The sequence below is a fragment of the Rhineura floridana genome, chromosome 3 (genome assembly GCF_030035675.1).
Source record: "Rhineura floridana isolate rRhiFlo1 chromosome 3, rRhiFlo1.hap2, whole genome shotgun sequence".
In the NCBI taxonomy this organism is placed as follows: domain Eukaryota; kingdom Metazoa; phylum Chordata; class Lepidosauria; order Squamata; family Rhineuridae; genus Rhineura; species Rhineura floridana.
This window is the reverse complement of record NC_084482.1, coordinates 110,314,706-110,342,414: the sequence shown is the minus strand read 5'-3', so window position 1 is coordinate 110,342,414 and position 27,709 is coordinate 110,314,706. Positions and strand designations below refer to the sequence as shown.

General features: G+C 40.7%; 1 protein-coding gene across 4 annotated transcripts; it reads right to left on the bottom strand.

Moving 5' to 3' along the window:
- Positions 1 to 475: 475 nt before the first annotated feature.
- On the bottom strand, positions 476 to 26,770 carry SQSTM1 (sequestosome 1). 4 transcript variants are annotated; one of them, XM_061617326.1, is made up of 8 exons: positions 26,689 to 26,770; positions 9,074 to 9,169; positions 4,870 to 5,105; positions 4,596 to 4,752; positions 4,221 to 4,307; positions 3,165 to 3,403; positions 1,598 to 1,802; positions 476 to 791 (listed from the first exon to the last, which is right to left on the bottom strand). In XM_061617326.1, the coding sequence occupies exons 2-8, from the start codon at positions 9,153 to 9,155 to the stop codon at positions 631 to 633; spliced, it is 1,167 nt and encodes a 388-aa protein (XP_061473310.1). In that variant the 5' UTR covers positions 9,156 to 9,169; positions 26,689 to 26,770; the 3' UTR covers positions 476 to 630. The 4 variants fall into 4 exon arrangements, with proteins under 4 accessions (XP_061473310.1, XP_061473309.1, XP_061473308.1 ...); XM_061617325.1 differs by lacking the exon at positions 26,689 to 26,770 and adding an exon at positions 17,972 to 18,036; XM_061617324.1 differs by lacking the exon at positions 26,689 to 26,770 and adding an exon at positions 11,974 to 12,754 and having other exon boundaries at positions 4,221 to 4,304.
- Positions 26,771 to 27,709: the final 939 nt, after the last annotated feature.

Sequence of the window (27,709 nt, the reverse complement as noted above, 5' to 3'; positions counted from 1 at the left end):
TTCATGGCCAAGCTACAATATAGTGGCAGGCCTGCTGTCTTCACTTCTGATAAACCCAGGTGGGGGAAAAGAATTCCAGCAGACTGGCTGCAGGCAAAGTCAGTGCAAGGCTCAACAACCCCATTTGTATTCCTTTTTTACTTTTGTTTCACTACCACCACCTTTAGCCATGATTAGGGGTGCTTCATCTTTTAAGGATAAAAGAGCTGCTGTCCTTATAGTCAAGTCTTAACTATAAGGTCAAGAGTTCCATAAACTATGAGGTACCACAAAAGCAATGTAAAAGCAAAAGCACCCTTCAGCCAAGTTTCAAAACCATAACTCAGTATAAGCAAAGCCTGTAGCAGATTCACCACCTGAACATAAAAAAACAGACCATGTATGAGAACTTGAGCCTGATAGTGGCCATTAAGTATTAGCATTTGTCAAGTATCTTCTGTAATATTTAGTATAACTACAAATCAGGTACACAGTATTAAGTGGGAAAAGTTAGTGTATTTATTGATAGTATGAACTTGGAATACAGAAATACAGTCAGATCCTTGCAGAGGACAGAAAGATATAAAAAGTAGGCTACTCGGTGGCAGCAGCTTTAACAATCTGCTTTAAGAATGATGGGTTGCAGGTGTGCTATTTGGAAGGTGGTGGTTGCTTGGCATACTGGATGGCATCCAGGGCTGCCCCAATATCATAGCTCTTGGAATGCAGCAGATGAGTGAGCCAGCCTCCTTCATCAGAGAATCCCATGGACAGCATCTGGGACAAGGATTCAATCAGACGGGGATCTGCTTCTGTAAATATGTAAAATTAGGATCTGTTAATGCAGTTGTCTAGAAAGAGCGGGGGGGGGGCTCAATATAGAAACCCACAGCTGGCTTTGCTGCTTAGGGCTAACTTTTCTTCTGGACAGGAAAGACAACTATTCATTTAATATGGCACAGACAATTCCTTACACCTAGGTTGTGTGCACTGCAAAATTGGACCTTTACAAGCTTTGTAAGGAAAGGTGACTGGAGAATAAGCTGAGGCTTTCCAGTTACCTTGGCAACACAACTGCTGGTTACAAAGCCGTAAACAGTTTAAGACCCAACTTCCTGAAGGACTTCCTTCAATGATATTCTGCTCAAGCCCTATGATCTTCATAACATGGTTTCCTCCAAGTCAGACCTGCAGACAGGGCTGTATTGCTGTCTTTCTGGCATCAGACAAAGACTTATTTGCTCAGGTGTTTCACTGTAAACTGGTTTTGGGGCTTTTGCTGTATTTTAAGTACGCATCATAAAAGCTTATACTGAAATGCAGCTAACCAACTTTCTACACACCTAAGTCACCAGGTTCTCTTATAAGACAGAAGAGAGTACTACTAAAGAGCGCTAGGAGATATATTAATCACGGTGCAATCCTATACATTTCTACTCCAGAAATAACCCTCACTGAGTTCAGTGAGGCTTACAATGATGTAAGTGGATACAGGATTGCAGCCTTGAACAAGTAACATTAGTTTATACCCAATTCTATTAGGACAGGTTTTGACATCTCAAAAAGAAGCCATGGCTTTTATGGCAGAGCTGTATATAGCCTTCCAATCATTTTTTACCTGGTGGAAGATGAGGATACAGTGCAGCCTCTCGCAATCCTGTTGGTCCTGTGTTAGCAGGAGTTTCAGCTGGATTCAGAGAGCTTGGGTTGTCAGTGTCTACCATTTGCAAGGACTGCAGCTCACCAGTTGAAGGATCTACTTCTTTTGAAGACAAATGGGTCCAGTCTTCATCTGCCCCTGAACTACTGGATTCAGCTGTCTCCTGAGATTGCACAAAGACACAATATAGTCTGCTTTAGAAAAACACAAGGCACTAGTTAACATATCTGTTCTCAACGAAGTTACTTATTAATACCAAACATATAGTTATAGCCAGTAAGCAACAGATCACATGTAAGGCTCCAATACTAATGTTCTGTGCTTCTCTCACTTTAAACAACATTACAGATATACTCTGGCACTCATAATACATCCTAACAAAACAGACATTAAATGCCAGAAAAAACCCACATCAGATGCAACATTAACAGCTGCAAACTTCACAAGAGAATTTCAGCCACTTCAGTGTGCATTTGAGATCTAGCTTCATATAAACATCTGAAACTACCCTTTTTTTATACAGGCTAATGTTACTAATTTGTGGTTTTAGTTACACTTCATTATGGATTACATCCATTTGTGCCCATCCACCAGTGGTTCTTAACTGGGGGTGCACGCATCCCCAGGGGTGCAACACTTTTCTAGGGGTGCGAGGCGTTAACTATACAACCAAAGATTTTGGAAAACTCTCATTTATCTTAGCTAAGTTAGGCTAAAACACACATTAAAATAAAATTAAAAAATGAACAGTATTTTTTCAGGGGGTGTGAGGGCGTATTTTGAAAATTCAAGGGGTGTTGGCAGTGGGAAAGGTTAAGAACCACTGCACTAGAATAAAAGATTTCCACTTGTACAATGGTACTTATTCCCCTGCAGCATCTCCACAATCCACTCCACAAGATTGTGGGAACCTCCAGAACAGATTTGACCAGGAGGCTGCAGGGAGGAGGAGAGGAAGGAGAATTCCTGTTGTGCAAGTGGAACTCCACCCATCTGACTATGGATTTCACCCTATATCTTTGGAAGACTTACCAAGCATCTCTTGTTCAATTATATAATCTATTTTCAGGATATATAGCTTGTTTTTCTAGTCCTACTGAAGCCAGGAACACTGTAAAATGATACCTTTTCAAGGCCTAATGTCCATAAGCTAAAGGGCAGAATGCCCTGCTGCTAATAACGTAATAGTTCAAAGTCCTAACCATGTGTACTCAGAAGTAAGTCCTACTGAATTCAGTAAGGCTTACTCCCAGGTAAATAGGATTAGGATTACAACCTTAGTATGTTCGAATAAGCTACTTCATTTTTCCTCTTGAATATTATGAAGTACGGAGGCTAGAAGATTACCAGTACTGGAGAACATCTTCTCTAAAGTTAGTACTCTCTTGCAGATTTAAACAAAGGTTAGCTTAAAAATACTAATATAAAAAGCTTCAGTCTTAGTGACAGGTGTGAACAAGGTGTACATCTTTATACAGTTCAGTGCACATTTCAGAACTGACAATTTAAATCTTCATTCACAGACCTGTGACAAGTGGTTCTCCACTTCCATCTGTGTAGGGGGAGAATATACCAGCATTTCCTGCAGCTGGTCTGTAAGAGCATCTGCATCTGAAGCTGGTTTGTTTTTGCTAATTGCTTCTGATTTGGATTGATCACTAGAATCACTTCTAGGGTTGGAGTTGCACTTCTCTGAACTAGATTCTGCGGGTGACACTTTGCTTCTTTGTCCCTCATGTTCCACATCAATATCAACTTCAATACCTAGGAAAAGCAATGTAAGAGGCAGAAGTCAGTGATAACCTTTACAAACTTGATTTAAGTTTCTGTCTACATATTTTCATTTTTAGGGATTTGAATCTAGACTGCTTGGGTGTATTTTTTAATTCTTACTGTTATGTTACAGAATGTTTTGCCATTCTGAAGGTCAGACAAAAATAGGCTCTCCAATAACCTTGTCCAAGATTCATGGGCAGAAGTTGCATGTTTCCACTGAGCAATCATTGAGGAGAATATGAAGATGGCTAGCTGGTTTATATGAGATGGAAAACACCTCAGCTATTCTATAACTATTCTATAACTATTGTTGACTGATCTACAGTGTCAACTTTTCCCTCAGGCCACATTGCTCTATGACAGCTTAAAGTATTTATATTCTGCCTTTGCACATTGCCGTCATACATTTGAAGCATTGTCATCTTCAACAGAATCCAAAATTACAACACAGGAGATGCCCCCTGTTAATTTTCTCATGTTATTGCAATTAGCACTTGAAGACAAGAATTTATGAAACACTAATAGGATTCCCACCTACCCTCTGCATGAAATTATTTAGGACGAAAGAATTAGAGAGCGCCAATAAACAGAAGGACCACCTATCTTATATAGGTGACAGATAACTAGTGTAACATTACTATCACTTATCTGTTTAGTAGTGGCAGAAAGCAGCTAGTTGTAACAGCTCTGTTGATCAAACCAAAAAGTCCACCTAACCCACCAGTTACATCTGGGAAGCCCATAAGCAGGGTATGAAGGAAATAACTAAATGAAAGAAGGCAACAGCAACTAAATGAAAGCTTACCAAGTGGACTCAGAAACGCAGCAACGCTTTCTCCAACATTCTTCAGAAAGGTGACATTGGGATCCTGAGACTTATTGCCAGAATCTTCTTTTATAGGAGAAAAAAAGTCATTAATAGATTTTGTAAGAGAAAAGTCGTTAAGCAACATTAATGCAAGTATTCATCAATTCCTCAGTTCCTTATTTATAATTTGGTTTTTAACTCTTAAATTATATTTCGGTATAGCATCTTTAAGATGAGATCTTAAACACATCCATTCAAATGCCAGTTTCTGAAATCAGTGTTACTTCCAAGCAATGAATTTGGTGATAAAGAGCACCAGTTTATTTTGCATTTTCGATCACTGTGATGCTTATTAGAAAGCCAAACTCATACCTTGCTCAGGAGCAGCACTCTGAGGAGTGGTGCTGTCTTGTGCTTGGCCAGGGTTTTGACACTGACGAGCAGGACAAGGGTGCCCCCAGCCTTGCATCCAAGGAAAGGGTGGAACACCATGTTTCATCTTACGAAGCCATCGCCCTCGAGGAAGCCACTAAAGGGTAAAAGAAGATGCTATTAGGGTGGTTGTTGCTTTAAAAATATAGTTGCAATTTTAGCAAGATGACCTTTACAACCAACTTTCAATGACTGCTTTTTCCTCATTACTCACCTCAAGTGGATGGAACAATGGACTCTGGAACATAATCATGTTATGTTCCTTGTGGATACCTTTTCCCTCACAAGCACTGCACAGGTCATAGTCTGGACAAATGGTGCATTTGAATCTTGCACCCACAACTGGGCCATCACAGCCATCACAGGTCACATTGGGATGCACCACATTTGACAGACGCTCCTGGCTGCAGGATTGGCGATGCAGGTGCTCACGCTTAAGTTCCTTTTTCTCTGAAGGACAGAAATATAAGCTCTTAGCTGGACTATTACCATAAGTGAGCCAATATGCAAAATTAAATTAAAATCTATTTCTCAGAGTTGTAAGACAAGACAACTGTACAAGAACAAAACACAACGTAAGAGTGCATATTTTATTCACCTCTTCCATCTTTGTTTTGCCCAGAAGTGAATCGAACAACATTATCATAAAAGGCCCTAGAGCAGATGTATGAAACAGGCTGATTTTATATCAGTATTCTACATTTTTCAGTTTTGTTCACTAAATGCCACAATACTTTTACATGCTGTTTAAAAATCTGAAGATTTTTATTTATTTATTTATTTGATTTATTAGTCGCCCATCTGGATTGTTATCCAGCCACTCTGGGCAACGTACAGAATAAAAACATACAGATGCATTAAAACATTAAAATCTCAAACAGTAGTAATAAAACCTAACCCACCCCAAAAGCCTGTCTGAAGAGCCAGGTCTTCAAGGCCCGGTGGAAGTTCATCATAGCGGAGATCGTTTAGGAGGGAATTCCACAGAGTGGGAACCACAATTGAAAAAGCCCTCTCCCTAGTCCTCACCAGTCTAGCTGTTTTAACTGGTGGGATAGAGAGAAGCCCTTTTGAGGCTGATCTTGTTACACGGCATCCTTGATGAAGCCGGAGGCACTCTTTCAGATAGACTGGGCCGAGATCGTACAGGGTTTTAAAGGTCAAAACAAACACCTTGAATTGGGCCCAGAAAACAACTGGCAACCAGTGCAACTCCTTCAGCACTGGAGTGATGTGATCCCGCGAGCCGCCACATTCTGTACCAGTTGCAGCTTCTGGACCATTGGGTAACCCCACGTAGAGCACATTACAGTCGTCTAGGCGAGAGGAGACCAGGGCATGTACCACCGATGGGAGCAAATGGTTGGGAAGGTAGGGGCATAGCCTCCGTATCAGATAGAGTTGATACAGCACCGCCCGGCTCACAGCCGAGACCTGAGCCTCCATGGACAGCTGGGAGTCGAGAATGACCCCCAGGCTGCGGACCTGGTCTTTCAGGGGCAATTGTACCCCACTGAGCACCAGGTCAACATCCCCCAACCCTCCCTTGTCTCCCACGAACAGTACCTCGGTTTTGACAGGGTTCAGCCTCAGCTTATTTCTTCCCATCCCATTATTTTCTAATAACCAGAATAATTAAACTAAAGTATGTAAGCTGGGTGAGGGAAAAAGTTCAGTAAAGTGCATTTCGTGTGGTTTGAAGGTTATATTCAAATAAATGTAAAGCTTTGCTTGAATTATTTTTATTGGAATACTTGTACATATTTTACGACATGACAACTCAACAGCATACATGTCTTAAACTCCAAGTAGAGCAATGCATGGGAAGGACCACACTGAAAACATTTAACACACTAATTTTGCAAGGCCCGAAGACCTATGCATTTTATGTGCTTGCTAGGGAGAGTTCCCTATTGTATCCATTCCAGTTGCCTAATTTAACTTGTACTGTTTGCGAAACAATGAATTTCTAAAAGTGGAAAATTTACTGCAGGAAAATATTGTAGTGGAATCCCAGCTATATTAAAACCAATGATTTCCCCATTGATGTCTATGGACAGTTCTCACTGCCATCCTCTGAACGTAGTTTAGCAGTGTGAACCAGGAAGTGACTTGTCGAGATAATGAAGTGGTTCTTTCTATTCTTTAAGTATATTCTATGTGCCTCTGTCCTGATACTCTTCTTCTCTCATCAGAATGTTAGGGATTTTTCATCTCAAAGTCTCTTAATGTTCCTTACAGCAGCAGTTTTGGGCATTTTAGGGGGAAGATGAGGGGCAGTCTTTGTACTTCTGCGTTTGACAGGCTTACGCCAAGTGTCAGTACTTCTCTCTTGTAAGTTGGTGGCGCGATTTTGTCTACATAACCATGAGCATAGAAGAGTCGAAGCAGTATTTGTATATAGATTATGGTAATAAATTTAAAAGTGACACACTGCAAAATATGATTGAAATATTATTTTCTGAGAAGTTGTCGACCCTGCTCACACAGGAATTACTTGTTATGAGCAACTGTAACTTTGTTTTCCCATCAAGTCACACTCCCATGCTGCCAACTGAGTGTGCGTTTTAATCTTCAAACATGTCTATCACGATACAATTTCTACCAGAAGACAAGAAACCCATGAGTTCCAATTACTGCCAGTTATATTTTGATGATTGCTGAATTTTCTGTTTTCCAAAGCATTGTGTCTTTTTCCCAGCATGGCTCTTACTGCAACCTAAGATTATTGTTACTGATATATTTTGCACACCAGGACAGTCTGTTCTATTTAAGTGCAAAACACCTTCTCCATTCCATCTCATGATTTAAAAACTACAGACTCGGGCTTCTACTCATGGCCAGCAATATTTTTCTATTCCCTCTCCCCCAATTTTTTGGACTTCAACTTGCCGTCCTGGGCTCCTACTGGGAGAAAGGGTGGGATATAAATCAAATAAATAAATAACTTCTGACCCAAAGAATTCTGTATTTCAAGAACTTTTACACTACTTTGTGATGTTTCATCAGTTCTAATAAAAGTTTGTTTTGTTTGCTTTATCAACATATTGATGGGCACCGTGCAAATGTTATCAGTTTCATGCAAAGCACAGCAGAGCCACCTTCAGCAGATGGCAGCAGTGGTAGGAGTGGTACAGGGATAGCAATGATAAACAGAGCGTTATGCAATGTAGTTCACTACCTCTTCTCCAGATTTAAGAACTTTTTAAATATGGGTGTTTAGAGGTTATAAATATAAACATTAATTTTGATTTCAGGTCTTAAAACCACTAATTCCAATAGGCAAACTTAAGAGATATCATTGGACAAATTCTAGATCCTTTAACCTAGCATCACACCATTATTCTAGTAGATACCCTTTCTGATGTGTCTAGCAATATTTCATTTGTTGTAGACATCTAGCATGAAACTGCCCACACCTGTCCAACTGGGCTCTATGTTAGGGCCAATGTGTGGGTTTGTGCACATGTAGCTGGATGCTGCCCCCCATCCCCCAATGATACACAACAGCTTTGTTATGTGGAGTTTCAGAGCCTCTTGGGATACAATAAAGAAGCCTGGTTTTGTCAACTTTGAATCAGCTATATGTACTTGCTATAGCTCTCCAACAAGAATTTTTACTATAGTTTCTATATGAAAGGCCTAGGTTCTGGTCTGTACTACTTCAGACTGCTACTGCATTCCAACTATACACTGGCATTAGTTCTTTAAAACCTTACACAAGTCAGAATCTACTTGGAACAAACTACTGCTGCATAAGAATGGCCACTGTAAGAATGATCACATAAGGGTAAGGTGAGAAACTGGAGACGCTTACTCCAAGGGATTCAAATTGCAGTGGACAAAAACAAACAAAAACCCACCTGGTACTGGCTCTGGATAAATTTCCAGTCATCACGAATGGTTTTGCCCATGCAGTTTAAATCCGCATTAAGTCACGGAATGGCTTTAAAAGAGGATCAGACGATTTCATGGAAAATAAGGCTATCAACAGTAGTCACAACGGCTATGCTCTGCCTCCATAGTCAGAGGCCGTATGCTTCTGAATACCAGTTACTGGAAACCGCAGAAGGGGAGAGTGCTCTTGTGTTCATGTCCTGCTAGTGGACTTCCCACAGGCATCTGGTCAGCCACTATGAGAACAGGATGCTGGACTAGATCAGTCATTATCTGATCCAGCAGGGCTTTTCTTATGTTCATAGTTTTCTCTAGTTTCTCACCTTACCCTCAAGTGATATTTCTTGTAGTGGCCCTTCTAATGAAATGGTAGCTTGCTGAAAGCCACTTCCAAGTTGTGTTGTGTAGTGCAGGGCTCCCCCCCCCCTTTGGATCAATTCTAACTACTTAGGCATAGTTTAGAATGCATTACAAGATAGCAACTGCCAAAACCAACGAAGAGAGAATACCAAGCTGGCTACCTTTAACATAAACACGAAAAATGCCATCTTTCACACAGGGCAGGGCCAGCTTCAGTTCTTCATCACTAGAAAAAGCAATCATATCTCCATCTGCATCTGAAATAAAAAAATAATAGTTAACTACTTTGACAGATGGTACAGACTTATCCTGAAAATTCTTAATAGGGCAACAGAAACTATTGTTGAATTTGATTTGTACTGTATGCCTTCTTGTTGGGCCATGTGTAAGTTTGTGATGAAGAAAGCTGCTCAGCACCATCAGGTCTATCTATCTGACTGTCAGTACTGGTAGAAAAATATCCTTTGGTTACATGTTTATTTCACTTGTAGTAAAGTGGAGTTTTCAGAAGACAGATGTAGAGCTTTACTCACTTAATTGAATTAAAATATGAAGGCAAATAAAATAAGCTTCAGATTGCAGGCTATCTTTACCTATCTGTGACTAAGATGAAAGAAATGTAACCTTCCACCTGAAAAAGCAGGTCTCAGCTACCAGTTGAGTTATTGTTTCAGCAGCCACTCCGATAAAGATGTGCCACCACTACTTCAAGAGGTGAATTATACAAAGCTACTAGAAAAATCATCCTTCCCTGACCTGCCCCCAACCCAAGCTATGCTGAGAACTGTAGTCCAAAATAGCTGGGGTGTGTGTGTGTGTATGCAAGATCAGGGTAGGCTTTATTAGAACTGGTACAGAAAGCAGCAACAGACTAAACACTTTCTGTTCACCTGCTTCTTGACAGGAAAAAAACCCTCCATTTATTTTTCCTTTAATAGCAAGCAGCACTGACAGGGTCTCAATTTCAAGAGCACTTTAAAAGCAGCTGGCATTGTCAGTGGTACAAATAAGCCACTACAAGTCAGGTCTGATCTTAAGGCAAGACTGAAAATAGCACATGCGCACTATGAGTGGCAAACAGGTGAAAAAGCTATTTGTTATCTTTCGTCATAACCTGGAAAGACAGACACTACCAGGTTGCCTTCTGAGGAAAAAATGAGTGGAATGACAGAGCATCTGCTTTGTGTGCAGAAGGTCCCAGGTTCAATCCCTGACATCTCCAGGTAGGGCTGGGAGAGACCATTCTCTAAAATCCTGGAGACCCTCTGCCAGTCACTGTACACAATACTGAACCAGATGGATCAATAGTCTGACCTGGTATAAGGCAGCTTCCTGTATACTCAGATGTTAGCCTGTTAAATTGTACAATGCACAGCACAGCTCTCCCTGTCCCACTCTACTCTTGCATACAGATGCTCAAGAAAGACTTTTTTAAAAAAAGCTTCTACTGAAAAGCAGGCCAGACTTACAGGATACACACAGCTTCCTAGAGGCAACGCCTGCTGCTACAGGAATACACAAGAGTTATTGTCTATGCACAAGTGTACACACATAGTAAAACTAGCATTTACAGATGGGTTGCAAGTCATTGTACAACATCAAGCAACAGCAGTTATTCTAAATTAGCTTATGAAGATTAAGAGTGCAAATCTGGGCATGGGCCATTAATCATGATCACATGAGGTCACCCAGGGACTCAGAGAGCTCCATCCCTTCCTACCACATCATAGTACCTAGGGCATTCCATTACCCACAAGAAATAGGTAGGCAATTCTCAAACAAAAATACAGACAACACCAACTAGTACCTTATTAATGCCAGCAGCCGCAGCGATCCTCCCCTTCCCCAGAGACCCTGTTGCTTATGCCACAACATGTCATGCGTAGATGACATGTGTTTTGCTCAGTTCCTTCTAAGGACATATTCAAGATCACTTAGTATGGATCTGTTTATGCCTTAGTTTCATTGTCATAGGTCCCTTGACACATATCAGGTCAAGATCCTACAGCACTGCACTACCAGTATGAATACCAGGAATGCAAAGGTGGGGCCAATTGTACTGAACATTCCTATATGATCATTGCCCGCCCTCCCAGGCAATGATCAGATGGGAAGGTCTTAAGGAACTGGTTCATCCACACATATCTGGTACTCACATGCATTGGATGAGAAGAATGAGAATTGCATGGCACTAGAAATGAGTGACTGGAACCAAATTTACAAATGGAGTACTTCAACACTAAGCCACACACTATGGGTTCTTCCCTCTCCCTCCCATTATTTGACTGTGGGTAAATTGAGGTCCTAACCTGTATTGAAGTTTAATGAGGCCTAGCCTGTGGAATCTTTCGTGCTAGGCCTCAACACTGGAAACTGTGAACTGTGTGGAAAAGACTGCCTCTGAACTTCTGCAGAGTGCCTTTTCATATAAATGGTCAGAGGCAGTCTCCATTAACAAGCAGAGCTTCAGGACGAGGGAGTGAAGCTTCCAATCTGACTTGAATCCCAGCACCTCTTTTGTTTAGAGATTAAGCACTGGTTCAACAAGTATGGCACTAAGATGCGATAACTATGCCAGACTAGTCAGCAGAGAATGCCTTTCTACCTTTGCCACCCTTTTTATGCACAAAGGCACTTTTAACGGGTTAACATTCCCCACTGCACGACCAAGTCTAGAACATCTACGCCAGTTGAGTTGCTGCCTGATAGACTGCACAGAGCCCGGCCCCTAGATCTTGTACCTTTGTATTAAAACGTCTTAGATTTCTATCAACTCACTAAAACAGAGACCCCTGTTTAAGGCGGACACCTTTTTCCCGGCCCTGCTTCTGTACCTTGAACCGCAGCCTGAACACGAAGTTAAGCTTTTCCAGACACACAAAAGGTTTCAAGGAGCAGACTGCTGCGTGTCAGGCTGCTGTTCAAGGTATTGCACAGACTACTTTTATAAATAAAAATAAAAAAATAAAAAGCAGAGGTGAAGGTAAAAATACTACCACCTTGTTAACGGGCTACCACTCACACACCACTTTGAGCCAAGCCCTTAGTCACTCTCACTCACCCTTATAGTACATCTGAAAGGCGCCCGGGGCGGCTGCAGAATTGCGAAGCAGCCCCTGGAAAAGATCGGCCACCTTGTCTCGTATTGGCTGGTAGCGGGCAGGCGAGTCGAGTGCGAAACGGCGGATCTCGCGGGTCACCTCCTCCTTGCCTAGCAGGTAGGCCTTCACCGTCAACGGAGCCATGGCGGCGGTAAGTGGATTTTGTGGCGCAGCAAGAATTAGTTCACGCAGGCGGGAGGCCAGACCTGACCACGACGACACAACTCAGAGTACACAGTCCCTTCTACTGTGTCGACTTAAGCCTGCCTGCCGCTGGGTTTTTTTATAGCGGCGCTACAAAGAGGGCGGGCTTAAGCTGGGAAAGTCCCCACCCAGGTAGAGAGAAAGGAATAACAATAATAATGGGGGCGTGGGTGATCCTTGCACAAACAAGGCTCTTTCTAGAAAAAAGAGGGAGCACAGTTTAAAGAGGAGAATTCCAAGGACGGGAGGGGCGTTATTATAATATTATGACTGTAGATAAGGGAGAGGGAGAAGCGAATTATCCTTTATGTTTCTGGAGATGACGTTTCATCTTCTCGTGAGTGGTTTGATGAGGAGGGAGGAGACATTTTGATACCCAAGCGAGGGTATTCCCTTTTCCAAACCCACATGTAAGCATTACTCAGCATTTTCCTGTTTCCCAGCCTCCAGAAAATAAAAGGAAAAAAACGGCCGCGGGGTGAGGCGATGTCGAAGCCAGAGTTAATACGAGTAGTTTCCACAAAACAGAAGCGAGCTGAACAAACACGCAAAGGATAACGGTCGTTCAGCGTAGGCGGAGCTTCCTTATACAGCTTCGCCTGCTGTCGTTCCTCCGGTTGGTGCCATCCTTACTTGCTGACTCACTGCCATAATAATAGAAGGCTGGAAAGGTTAGGTAGGCCTCGAAAAGGCTTCTGATGGGTCGAGTTAAAACGCTTGACCGAAGCGCGGGAGGAGACTGCTCACGGCCAAACAAGCCCCTCAAGAATTACTGTCTTGCTAAACGGAAACCAGTTGACTAAACTGACGCACAGAACCTCGTTAGTTAAGGCTTACTGATGGCTCTCTCACTATAACAACAACAACAAAGAATTATCTCCTGTTTAATGTTATTGTAATGGTTCAGTATATATGTTTTCAAGCTGTGGGAAGCTTAGGCGATATTCCTCAACCCCCAGCCCGCAGTCTAGATGTGTTCCTTACATTTCTGTGCCATTAACAGATTTTTCTTCCACTGTGCCCCAAAGCCCATGCATATCATCAGTTTTACAAGAAGAACCATGGTAGATTGAACCAAAGGATCACCCAATTTAGCTTTCTGTGTCCAGCACTAACCGCTCAAGACAATTCTGGAAATTTTAACAGGGCATAAATGCAACAGCCTTCCTAGGACACTGAGACTGCAATCCTAAATACTAAGGCGTAACCTCTATTGAACACAGTAGGATGGAATTACTTTTGATTTAACTTGTATAGGACTGCAGTTTTCCTTAAACCAAATAGGACTTGCTATTGAAGTATAATTTTATTTGTTTTTAACTGTATTTACAATATTTGTACACCATCCAACTGCATTAAGGTTCTCTGAGTGATTTACAAGTAAAAAAATCCGTAAGCTCTCTCTCTCTATATATATTTATATATATTAAAAAACCTAAAATCTAAAATAGAATAAAACCAGTGACAGAGAATAAAACTAGGTTAAAATAGGCAACAGAGAATAAACATCAGTACAAAAGATCTAAAAAGTATAAAAATGTTTTAAGACTGAAAACCCTGGCAAAATAAAAAAGGTTTTCACCTGGTGCTGAAAAGGCCACAACATAGGTGCCAGGTAAGACTCTCTAGGGAGGACATTCCACAATTAAGATCTCCCCTCCACTATAGCCTCCTGCTACCCCTCATTTGGTGGGGGCATTTAGAGAAGGGCTTGTGAATAATACCTTAAGGAAGATATACACGGCAAAAGGTGATCCCAGGTTTTCAACAAGGTCAGTTTGAATCGGAAAAGCCAGCAGAGGAAAGCATCAATTGGCTAGTATTCATAACATTTCTAAGTTCACCTTCTGATTTTGAGCTTTCCATAAGCATCTAGTTGGCCACTGTAAGAACAGGATGTTGGACTTGATGGGCCATTGCCCTGATTCAACAGCCCCTTCTTATCCTTCAGATAACCTGGTCCCAAGCTGATTAGGGCTTTAAAGGTCAACACCAGTACTTTTTAATTGGACCTAGAAACAGACTGGAAGCTAAGGCTAACTTCAAAGTAGTGATATAATTATATTGACCAGTCCCAATTAAGAATCTCGCTACCCTGTTTTGGACTTGCTGATGTTTCTGGGCCATTTTCAAGGACAGCTCCACTTACAAGATTGAGGTAATTGAAATAAGAGTATAGCTCATGAATAACTAGCAAGCCTATCTCAGTCCACCTGTACTGTACCCTCAGAGACAGTAAATCTGATCTTTTAGGGCAGGGGTGGTGAATGTCAGGTGCAAAGGCCAAATGTGACTCTAGACCTCTCTTTTTGGCTTTTGGGACTTTCTCCTTTGTTTTATATCCTCCATGAGTACTTTCTCTAGCTGGAATGTGTCCTTAATCTGTGATAATGCCTTTTGCTTGCCTGGATATAGAGAGGTTTGTGTAGAAACCTTCTGCATGGTTGGAATGCAGTTTACTATATAAAGGTAAGAGTCATATCTGTTATTCTGCCCACTCCTTCCTTTAGTCACCTCCACCACTGGCATACCTCACTCCTAGAAATCTGTGCATTAAAAAAATAGCCTGTTGTCAGGGCAGTGCAACCCCCTTCAAAATAAATAGAACGCTACTCAGAGGATCAGACGAACCACCTACTAACTACTTCCATCTTGTCTGAATTGAGTCTCAGTTTATTAGCCCTCATAATAATATGGCTAATTATTAGTCTCTATTACTATGCTTAGGCACTGATTCACAACATCCGTTATGTCACCTGAATTTGATGAAAAGGAGAAGTAGAGCTGGGGACCATCTGTATACTGGTGATACTTGAGACCACATCTCTAGATAACCTCCCCTAGTGGTTTCATGTAGATGTTAAAACAACACGGGGAATAAAACAGAGCCCTGTGGAACTCCATAGCATAATAGAGCACTAATACCCCAGCACCACCTCCTGGAATCAACTGCTTGCGTATGACTGGAACCACTGCAACACAACACCTTGTTACGAGTATTGGTGCTTTACTTCTAACACAACCTCCAACCCAGACAGCCTATCCAGAATTTGATGGTATTGGAAGCCACTGGAAGGTCCAAATAAATTAATGGGGTTGCATATACCCTGCCCCTCTCTCTCCATAGGTCATCCAACAGGGCAACCAAGGCAGTTTCCATTCCAAAACCTGATCTGAAACCCAAGTGAACATTTTAGGTTTAAGTGGATGTTGGAAATAAACAATATATATCAAGAGCTGGAAATGAATGAATTAAAACAGATGTTTAATGTCCCAGTCGTCAGTGATACATAAATATAATTTGGTTCACCTAGGAGTGATTTACTGGGTTGGTTTTGATACCAGACTTGTCAGAACCATTAAGCCTGTCTGCTGAAATAAAATGACATATGCTAACAATTGCAATATATGTTAACATATAGAAGTCCTATATGTATTCTAGCCTCTATCGTCAGTGAACTGACCCTTTTATTTCCCCCCCCCGCTTTTGGAACTTTTTCTTGATTAAAACTGATACATTTTCCTGGATATGTACTTCAGGAGCCTGAATCAGATAGCAGTGAAAATATTACTGACATTAGAGATTACATTTTAGACTTCCTAAGGCTGTTGGCTGCACAATATCTTCAGGCTGGCATGCTTTTTAAGCTGGTTAGATAAAGTGCAGTTTGCAGAATATGCTATCTGAATCTTCTAAGTAACTGAAGGCAGATAATTGAGAATCAGGCTCCTATTCAGCATTAATAACCTTTCTCCTTAAGGGTCTTGTGCTCAATTTTTTTCACATTATAAAGAGGTAAGATGATACCTAAGGTATGTGCATGTCTAAGCTCACTGAAGTGATACATTTTATGCTTAAATCTGCATAGATTTTTATTTTATTTTAACTGTATGATTTTATTGCTTGGTTGTATGCCGCCCTGGGCTCCTTTGGGAGGGAGGGCAGAACAGAAACCTCATAATAATAATAATTATAAGAATTAGCTTCCAGCTAATAGAGTTATTAACAACTTACATTAGATATAGGAACATAGGAAGACTGCCTTTTACTGAGTCAGACCACTGATCCATTTAGTTCAGTATTGACAGCAGTTCCGCAGGGTTTCAGGCAAAAGCCTTTTTCCAGCCTGTGTGGAGATTGAACCTTCTGCTGAGCTGTTAAATGGGCTTGTGATAAAGATGCTATAAAAAGTGGTATCCTTGGCCAGAAGATAGGTAGCACCCAACTCCTGCTGTGTACCTGTGTGTCACTGCCAATTTCAAAGAAAAGCCAAATTAGTATACAATTCCTAACTATCACAATCTCCTCTAAGGAGTAGGGTTAGGGGAGAGACCCCTGCTTTCAGAAATAGTATTTTCAAACTTTTGCTTTGCTTATAACTTTGTCATAAATCCTTACATAAAAGGATGTCCAGATAAGCTATTTCTTCCTTTTAAATAATAGTCTTGGAGACAATCTCTAACAGATCAGAGAGCTATCCTACTTCTATACATGGCATAACCAGCCATATAAGCATTTCCATAAAATTCTTAAGTCTAGTCAGGAAGTCAGACTCATGTTTGTTTTTTGGAGACTTTGAGAATAAACAGATTTTTAACAGCAATGAACACTGCAAGTTTGATTTTCTGTGTGCCTAGCCTGACAATGTAGAATTATTAAGATTTTTCTTTTCTTGCATACCCTGAGCATACATGTTCTTTAGTGCACATAAATACATTTGCTTTCTTGTTGAAGTAAAAGTGAGTTGTTTTCTAAGAATGATTTTGAATTAAATGAATTGCCCCTACATTGTTCCAAAGTAGTTCCAGTAAGAGGCCCTACATTAAGATAGTGGTGTCTTGAATTCACATTAGTCCCAGAATTACTCATGAGTAATTGTTACTATGCATCTTTGTGTGCCTGAGAGCTTGTCAATGATGGTGTAAAATCAAGGTGTGTTACAAACATGGTAAAACTGAGTTACAAACAGCCCGATCATATAAAATTAAAAGAACCTAAGCCTATCTATTTCATTTAGTCTAGGTGTTCTGAATTCTGCATAGGATCAGGCTACATTTCTGATATTTTAATCCAAAGAAAAAGTAATGCCTTGGGGTTGCAGAAATTACATCATCTCCAAGACTCCTTTAATTGGTCCAGTTTCTTAAAGAGTTTGATCTTTGCAAGGCTTTTAAGCAAAAAATAATGCTTCAATTTAAAATTTCTGCTTTTTTAAAAAACCAAAGTCTGTCTTGTGCTTTTTTCAAGTAATGTCAATCCTGTGTAGAACATAGAATCACAGAGTTGGAAGGGACCTATAAAGCCATCAAGTTCAACCCCCTGCTCAACGCAGGAGTCCAAATTAAAGCATACCTGACAGGTGGCTGTCCAGCTGCCTCTTGAAGGCCTCCAGTGTTGGAGAGCCCACCACCTCCCTAGGTAGTTGATTCCATTGTCGTACTGCTCTAACAGGAGGTTTTTCCTGATGTTCAGTTAAAATCTGGCTTCAGCTAATAAATGCTGGCAAGAAATACCATATATGTCTGTAGTAATTCAGGAATCTATTGCTCCTAATCCTATGTCGGTAGAATCTAAAATTATTATAATTTTTAGTTCCTAGGTATACTTTGGAGATACGTTATACCATTTTAGAATAAGACTTTGTAGGTTTCCCCATCTGAGAAATCTTCATATGGGCATCATAGAATATGGTACACTTATAGCAATCAATAGTATGACTGGGATCATGAATTAATGTTTCACAGAAAACTTACATCATAATTTTGTCAGTGGATGGACACTTCTCTCTATGTGACCTTTCGATCTCTGGCTCTTTGATCCTTAATCTAAAATGGAATATAAAGAGCACCTTTGAACCAATTTACAAACAAAAAAGTGTAACCCTGGTAGATGTTGATAATAATTCAGTGCTGCTGACTGCTTATTTGATCCTGTCAAACGTAAACCAGCTGCTACACTTTTTCCCCCTTTTGCACAAAATCTCTGCAGCATATCGCTCACATTACTATTGCCACAGGCCATGCTATAAAAGGCAGAATAGTAGACTATTAAATAGACAGCCTTACTTCAGGAAGTAGCTGCACACCCTTCTTTCTGGCCTACTAGGGAGCTTTGTCAGTCTCACTTGTGTTAACGAGCAGGGAAATGAAATCTAAAAAGACACTTTAAAAAACAACTAGGAACACACACAGGAGGAGAGAGGGGAGGTCCCTAAATTATGGGGTCATTGCTGAAAGATGCAGAAATTTTCTGTTGAAGAATTAGTTGAGCACTCTGCTCCAGGTGTACAGCAGATAGAGGGGAAGTTTCAACAAGAGGACAGATTAGATCAACTCTGACACTGAAGCATGTTTACTGGGGAATGATATAAGAAACTACTTTGTATTTCTTAGAGGCATCACATTTCTATCAAATGATAACAAGTGTTAACTGGGGCATCTTTTTCCCAGATGTGTTTTCTACTACCCATATTTAAGTAGCTGTAGGATTTAAGTCATACTTAAGGATCTCAAAAGGTAATTTTCATCCAGGTTTTGGGGCAGGGTTCTTTGAGTAAATGTTTCTCCTTTTATCAGTTAATTTGTGTTTGGTTTTCTCCTTGTGACATAATTTCTTTCTAGACGTTTCTAAAATGAAAAAAACAATGACAAAGTATTTGCCATTTGTAGTCCAGAAGCCCTGTTGGGGCCCCTATTATCTAAAAGAGAACTACCTCAGATGTTAATGACTCACCTGAGTCCCATGATCACTTTCTTTTTACTCATCTACTCTCTTACTGGCCTTGTAAGAAAATATAGCCTGTACCTGTCCTGCAAAGTCATTATACTGCTCATCATGGCTGTAGCAAAATCACAGCAAAATAATAATAATAATAATAATAATATCCCACCCTTCCTCCCAGCAGGAGCCCAAAATAAACAAATGTCCCCCTGCATCACATCTAGTTTGGACCTCAATTAAGTGGGGGAAGCTCTTCCTGGTTTGGGAATAAATTATGGTTAATTTCTGTGTGTCCTGCTGCTGTTAAAGGTATAGGAGCAGGCCCAGTAGGAAAAAAAATAGCAACTACTAGGCAGTTAAATGTGCTGAAAACTGGTTTTGTAGTAAGTGTATGCTAGGTCTCTGTTTCTTATAAGGGACACAGTGTAAGCAACTTAACAGGAGACTTTTTGTCTAGTCACACAGTCTATTGTCTACTTTTACCTTCCTGACTGACAGTTTGGTTCCCAGAACAAAAGATTTGCAATGAACTGTCGGCCCTCTGGAAACACTTCTGCTGGCCCCTTTTGGGCTGCTTGAAGGAACATACATCAGATGGCTATGATGACTATGACTCAGCTGAGTCGCATGATCATTTTCCTTTCTCAAAAAATCCTGAAGAGGGAGCTCCGGGCTGTGTATCTACATCCTTGCTCTGTCATAGTGATTCAAGTACTGGTGTAGCAGTCAAGGGCATTCCAGAATCTACTGGAATGTTTTTATGCTGATATTTTGAAAAATTATGATGATTTGCCTATCACTTACTATTCTCCTGAAGAATTATATGGTTAGCTAGAGGAGAGGAAAATATAAATTAGAGGTGTGCAAGACCGTTGCTTTCTGTTGCCTGGCTGGCTGCAACTCTATTCTCCACCTATTCTCAATCTGGATGTTTTCATCTATTCAGTCATATAGAGCTAGGTTTGATTTTTTTCTTCATTTTATTAGAACAAGCAGCTATACTAAAGAAAAAGTCTGAAGTGGAAAGATTATCATAATTCTCATGTAAAACAGCAAGAAGGAAAGAGGGAAATCCCTGAACCTGTTTTTAAAACGATGCCATATTGAAATTTAGCTCCAAAAGTGACAAAACCTCCAACTGTACCAGAAAAGAATCTTGTTGACAATAAGGCATTCTAGGACATCCTGATGACAACATACAGGAATTTATGTTTAAAACTGACAGATGGTAGGACTCCTCCCAAAATCATGTTCTGGAGCTACAGAAATAAAAGTAAACTTTTACTCTCTGAAAATAAAATGAATGCAAGACATTCATTCTGACACTGCCACCCTGGGCTCCTACTGGGAGGAAGGGCGGGATATAAATCAATACATCTACACTATACATTTAAAGCGTATGATACCACTTTAACAGTTGTGGCTTCCCAGAATCCTGAGAACTGTAGTTTATTAAGGGTGCTGAGAGTTGTTAGGAGACCCATATTCCTCTGTCAATGCTTCCAGCATGGTTTAAGGCAATCCCTGTTTCCAGGAAACTGGGAACTGTAGCTCTGTGAGGGGAATAGGGGTTTCCTAACACTTCTCAGCATCCTTAACAAACTACAGTTCCCAGGATTCTTTAGGGGAAGCCATGACTTAAATTTGTATTGTATAATGCAGATGTGTACTGGGTCTGGAACATAAGAGTGTTTCTTTAATAAGTGTAAACTTTTCTAATATTTCTAAGTTAAGATTAGGAAAAAATACCTTATTCTGAAACATGTTATGCTTTTCATAAACTTTTTCAACACATTTTTATTCTTATATAATGGAAAATTGGGCCTTCTCCTGTCTCTCCAGATCTGACATGCAAAATAAATGGGAAATAAAGTCATGTAAGATTCATCTCAACCAGTTGGGAAGTAACATCTTACTGAACTGCATGCTGTCACCAGTGAAACAGGGAAACATGCATGGTAAATGGGATAGTAGGAAAGAGTAGTTTTAATCAAATACAAGAGAGCTCAATAATTCATAGTTCCAAGACCTGGGGTTCAGTCCCAAACAGCACTACTCTGAGAATATGTGAGTGACTCTTAAAACACATTTGTAGCCCTGTCCTATGCACATTTACTAGGCAGTGAGGCTGGAATCCAATACACATCTACTTAGAAGAAAGCTCCTTTGGATTCTATGGAACTTACTCCCAGGTAAGCGTGTATTGGATTGCAGCCTAAGCCAATTGGACTCAGTGGGACTTAATTCCTAGCAAACATTCATAGGAATCAATAAGAAAGGCCCTTAGCTAGATTTTTTCCTCCTGGCACACTTTTGCCATTGTCACACCATCTTTTTCTGGTATTAGTCTAATATATATACACAGAGGGTTTTTCTTGGCAGAACTTACTTTAGCTGGTGCTAGATTAAAAGACATTGGGACCTTTGCTGCACTGCCTTCTGTGACCAATATGGCACCAGCACTCTTTTTTCCACACTTATACAAACACATTCATACAGATATAAGCTGACATGCATACAGAGTAGGGTTGTCAGGTCAGAAGCATCCCAAGCCCTGAGATTTCAGGGGTGGGCCCTAGTGGTGTCATTAAGCATGATACATTAAGTATTAACCACAGTTGCTTAAAGCATACCACTAAAAAAAAATTCTCTGATTGGATATAAATCTTAGCTAAATGAGGGTGTTCCCAGGTTCAGATGAAGTGATGGGATCGTTCCTTCTCACTTGCTTGGGTAGGAAATATTTAATCCAGCCTACTTGCTTCTGGCAAGAAGGGTTTAAGTGCCTTCAGGGCAGGGCAGTCACCAGAAGGCCATTGTAGAAAGAAGGGAGCTAGTATTGTGGAGATGTTAGATGGGAGCACTCAGGAGTAAAGGTGGATACCCCTGAAGGCTGCAATTCTAAACACACTTACTAAGGGACTGCCCCATAGAACTCAACAGGACTTACTTCTGAGTAGATATAGTTTGGATTGTGCTGTTGGTAAGGCTTGACTAGTGATCCTCTGCAAAGATATCGATACCCAAGCAGGGTTGGCAACCCCGTGCCTGGAATGCCCTGTCCCTGCCTTTAATGTGGCTGCTCCAAACTTCTTTACAGACTTGACCCTTCACTGCAGAGAGAGGTTTGAGAAATGAGTAAGAGTTAAGAATATTTTCTACCCTTTCCTGCCTACCCCGTGGGCTGCTATAAACTCACTTTGACAGCCAACCCAATTCCAGTGAGTAACAACTGACAGAGAGAAAACACACATGGTTTGATCTACAGTAGGGCCCCACTCATATGGCGGGTTACGTACCAGACCCCCGCCTAAAAGCGAAACCCACCGAAAAGGGGAACTCCATCAATAAGATGGCGCCTGATGCCAACAAAATACCGCAAAAGCGGAACAAACGCTGTATGAATGGGGCCTTACTCTAACTGAAGACCACCATGTTAGTGGAACACTGAAAGAGAAAGAAACTTTAGCTTACTCAGTTTATGAGATCTTCAGACAAGTAGGAAAAAATAACAGTTTTCTGGACTTGCAATGGGTCCTGCTTATTGCCTGGAGGTCAACCAAACCCTTGTCAATCACAACCCTGACTTCACTTATTGGCTACAAACCTAAAAGAGTGGGGTTACAGCAGTCAGCTATGAGCTCATTTAACAGAAGTTGCAGGGGGGCTGTCGTTTTGGTTTATATCTCTTGAACCAGACCACCTAGGAACTTACTTATTTTTTAAATGGCAGCTAAGAGTCTGGAGATTGAGGTCCACCCAGAGAGGACCCCAAAAATCCAGAGTCTCCAGGTGAAAACAGGAGACCTGGCAACCCTATCCTGGAAGCTCTACCACCATAGTCAATTAGTATGCTTCCTTGGAACTTCAATAAAAATAAATTTTATTAGCATATTCTTCAAGCCCAGGAAGTCACAAACATTCCTATTATCTCAATATCACTTTTGCTATTAGCACTAGATAGTGTATCTCTAGATATCTTCAAGCTTCCACAATTCAGAGTTTCCATTTGAACCAATTATTTCAGCAACTATTTATCAAAAAGCAAACACATTTGTTAGCAATTGGTGCTTGGGCATTTTCAGATCCCTTTATTCTCTTTTGCCATTCAACTAAAGTCTTTCTCACAGTGTACAAAAGTCTGGATTTCCAGCTGTGGAACAGAATGTGCAAAGTATAGACCCTTCCTGTCCATGATGTGCATAGGGCAAGGTGTGTAGGCTGTCACTGTGTACACCATACATTTAAAGCACACTGACAGCACATTATTTCCTGCAAAGAATCCTGGGAGCTGTAGTTTTCCACTCATAGAGCTACAATTTCCAGCACCCTTAATAAACTAGTTTCCAGGATTCTTCGAGGGAAATAATGTACTTTTTTTAAAATGTGCTTTAAATGTATGGTGTGTACATAGGCTGTGCATGTGCCCAAGGACTCTTGCATGGCTTCCCTGACATCCCATCATATTTCTAAAGCAATGTATAATTCCCCATCACCATAGCATGGCTCTTTCACACTGTATCTGTCCTGATGTGGCATGGCAAGGACCATTTAGCCCATCATTCTGTTTAGCAGCTTAACTCCTATGAGCAAACTTTTATTTTGAGTGTCCTTGTCAGACCAGATTAAGGTCCATCTAGTCCAGCATTCTGTCCAGATCAAGGTCCATCTAGTCCAGTGTTCTGTCCCAACAGCTGTGAGACACGTATTGCTGCATGCAATGAAGTAAGGCATGATGGTGATTTGAATCATACAATTATGGAATATGGTTGGAAAGTATCTTGGAGGTCATCTACTCCGACCTCAGTGCAGGATCTACAATGCAGGATGCAATTACAGCATCCCTGGCAAATAGTCATCCAACTTCTGCTTAAATATCTCCAGCAAGGGGAGTCCACCACCTCCCAAGGCAATCTCTTCCACTGTTGAACACCTCTTTCCATTAGGATGTGCTTTTTCTTATGTTTAGCTGAAATCTGCTTCCCTGCAATTTTCACCAACTACTTCTAGGCCTGACCTCTGGAGCAACAGACAGTCTTACTCTGTCCTCAGCACTGCCACCTGTAATGTGGGATATCAGAGATTCTATTTCACTGTCCTGTCATAGTAGGAGATAGAGCCACGTGCCATGAATTAGCCTAATCCCTTTTCAAGCACCGAAAGTGGCAGCCATTGCAAAGTAACAGATGCATTATTTGAGGAAGTTCTGGCCCATTTAACTGGCAGGATCCAGTTCTCCATCCCACTGTAGAAGCTCATGTGTTTAGCAATAATCGCAGCTATCAGAGGTGGGTATTTGCACTGCATTCACCACACTGGGGGAGGTAGGGAGATTAACCCTTTTCCCCAGACAGGTTTCCCCAAATTGCCCCAAGTACCAAAAGCTGTTTTCTCTCTGGGCCAAAACATACAATATTTCTCCCATGTCATCTCTAGTTTGGCTTTAAGGTTGCAAATTTAGGCACACTAGGTAGTTTTAAGGAGATTTTCCAACTGCACAAATCCCCCTTTAGACACCCTGCACAAAAAAAGGGGGGAGGGAGAGGAAAAGAAAAAACTGAACAAACACAAAGCCTGTATCAGTGGCGGTTTCTGCATACGTCTCAGTAGTTCATATCTACTATACTGTATTGTGATTACTCATTTATTAATCTGCCTTGGTCTAGTAACTAAAAGGCACCAAAAAAAGGAGTACAATAAGGGTATTTCCAAGGATGCGATGAAACATTGCATGCATGAAGGTGAAGATGAGGAGGCTCCAGCCAAAAAGAAGGTGTTTTAATATGGTTTGGGCAGTTTGTTTTAAGTATGGAAACTAAGCACATTCTACATTATATAATTTGTATATTATTTATTTGTTTGTTAATGTGTACATAAACACATATACTTAACGTGTCTAATTCCCCCCTTTTTTCAAACTGTATATTATCAGCTTTCTAACCACACAATTCTTTTCCATCTCCACATTTTGTGTCCAACTACACACTAAAATAATAAAATCTTCAGGCACACAATATTAGGAATAATGTAAATGAAATGCCTTCAAGTCGATTCTGATTTATGGTGACCCTATGAATAGGGTTTTCACAAGGCTGAGAGGCAGTGACTGGCCCAAGGTCACCCAGTGAGCTTCATGACTATGTGGGGATTCGAACCCTGGTCTCTCAGGTTGTAGTCCGACACCTTAACCCCTTTAAACCCAGTGGGATTTTACTTCTGAGTAAACATACTTGGGACCAAACTGCATACCAGGCACCTCTGGAGAACTTGTTGCATCTAAATCTGAGTGCCTGCTTCAATCTGAATTTCAGCTTTTCCTACAGAACGTTGAACACACAGCATGTACCTCTGTGAATGTACGCAGATTAACCTCTCATGCCTCACTGCAAAATTAATGAGTGCCATTCTACTTCCCTTACTTTCTATCAAAACAATTATTTTGTGTGTTCATAAGAATGTTTTCTTGACATATTTTGCCATTCTTTGTGCCATAAAAATTATTTGTGGTTACAGAAGGCCTTTGCCAACAACAGCCTGTTCTGTTGTGCACTGCTGCAGTTTAGTTTCAATTTGATGCCAAGAGCAATGAACTATTAAGAGGGTTAGAGAAAGCCCTAAGACATGTGCTTTGGGTGATAAGAGTGATGCACTGTATTCACCGAAGGAGTAATGAATTGTGTAATGGTATAGCCTGTGCTCCTATATGGATGGAGGGCTTAGTTTTGAGTAACATAGAACACAACAGAGAGGGCAAAACTGAAAAGCTGCACACACACTTTGTAGTTCAGATTAATATAATACACTGTAGCTTGTGTTCGTGAATACTTTGGAGGGTGTGTGCTAGAATTAGCTACAGATCTTGTTAATTTAAAAGGTCTGGAGCAGAGGGTCTCCAAGATGGTGCTTGTGGGTACACATGCACTTGCAGAGGGCTTCCCTGGCATCCACAGGTTCCCCCCACCCCGCTGAAATTGAAAGACTTGTACAAGACTTTATATTCTTTTGTAGCCAGTACAATAGGTTGCAGGGTGTGTGTGGTGTCCACAACAGTTTCAACTTGTTTGCAAATGTGCCCTTGGGTCCAAAATAGGATGGCAATCCCTGCAATGAGAAAGGATGCAGACATTGCAATTCCTTTTTCAACATTTTCGTCCACCTTTACCCACTTTCCTCTGCACTTGCTAGTGCAACAAAACTGGTTTTGTCTCACAGCAGTCAGATTAGCTCTGACTTAGTCAGAGACGCTACTACTCCGAGGCAGGCTTGGGAAACCTCTGGCTCTCTAGATGTTGTTAGACTACAGCTGCAAAAAAGCGAGGGAAGCACCTAAAACACTCCAGCCAAAGAGAGGAAAACCCTCAAGCTGCCAAACCAGCAGACAGTGTAAATAGGAATTTTTATTGCAGCCCAACGCATTTCGGGTGTTTGTCAAGGGCAATCTGCAAAAATATATCTATAAAAACACCATTAAAATCAATTACAGAGTAAATTCTGGAATATCAACAAATACATACATATATCTGCTCAAAATGAACAAAACAACACTCTGCATAATGCTGGCCAAAAACTAAAAAAGGAAAAGGACAACCAAAATAAAACATAATGAAAAATAAACACTGAAAACTTTTCAAAAAACTTAAACTGGTTACACATACACCCAAACAAAGGAAATTTTTATGGAACTATTAGCTGGTTAAAATAAACCATTACAAAGAGAATAGATAAAAATAATTAAAATAACTCGGAATACCTTGTGCAAATAACAAGCTGATATCTCATCAGTGAAACAAACTGAATTGCTCTTAAAAGAAGGAAGACAAAGAGCAAACCCACTCATGTGGGTGTAGCCACTTACTGAAAGCAGGGCTGTTTCTGAATTCTAAAAGGTATATGATGCTGATTTCAGTGAGAGTAACCACTTCTTAAAGGTAGATACAAACATCGATCTGGGTGGCACTTGGAACAAATACATGTCATAGGACTGGCTATAGCAGAGGAGCTATTCCTAAACCTTTATTTAAACCTTTGGGGGATACACACCTGACCTGGAGGATCCAAAAAAATTATCTTTTAAAGAAATATCATTATTGGCACATTGTACTTTTTCTCTGACCCAAAAAAAACAACCAAATCACTAGAAGCATGTCTCTGCATCTGAAAATGGGTCAATTATTTTGTAATTTATTTTAATGGTGTTTATATTTATCTATCTATCTATATCTATCTATCTCTATCTCTATCTCTATCTCTCTATCTCTCTATCTATCTATCTATCTATCTATCTATCTATCTATCTATCTATCTATCTATCTATCTATCTATCTATCTATCTATCTATCTATCTATCTATCTATCTATCTATCTATATTTGCAGATTGCCCTTGACAAAGGGTTGTGTCAACACCTGAAACGCATTGGGCTGCAATAAAAATTTCTGTTTGCACACTCTGCTGTCTGCTGGTTTGGCATCTTGAGGGTTTCCCTCTCTTTGGCTGGAGTGTTAAGACCACAGCTCCCATCATTCCTAGCCATTGGCCATGGTGGCAGAGGCAGATGGGACTTGGAGTCCAACAATGTCTGAAGAATCACAAGTTCCCCATCCCTGCTCAGTTGGTTAATGCTTCAAGAGAAAATGCTTGAGGGTCTGGGATTGTCTGGATAGATCCAAGGACACATGCCATCTCATTCTCCCCTTTGGAAAATTCACAGTAAGAACAGCAGGTGGTGCTGCTGGCTTGGCTGGAGTTCACATAGGATATGTGGAGTTTATG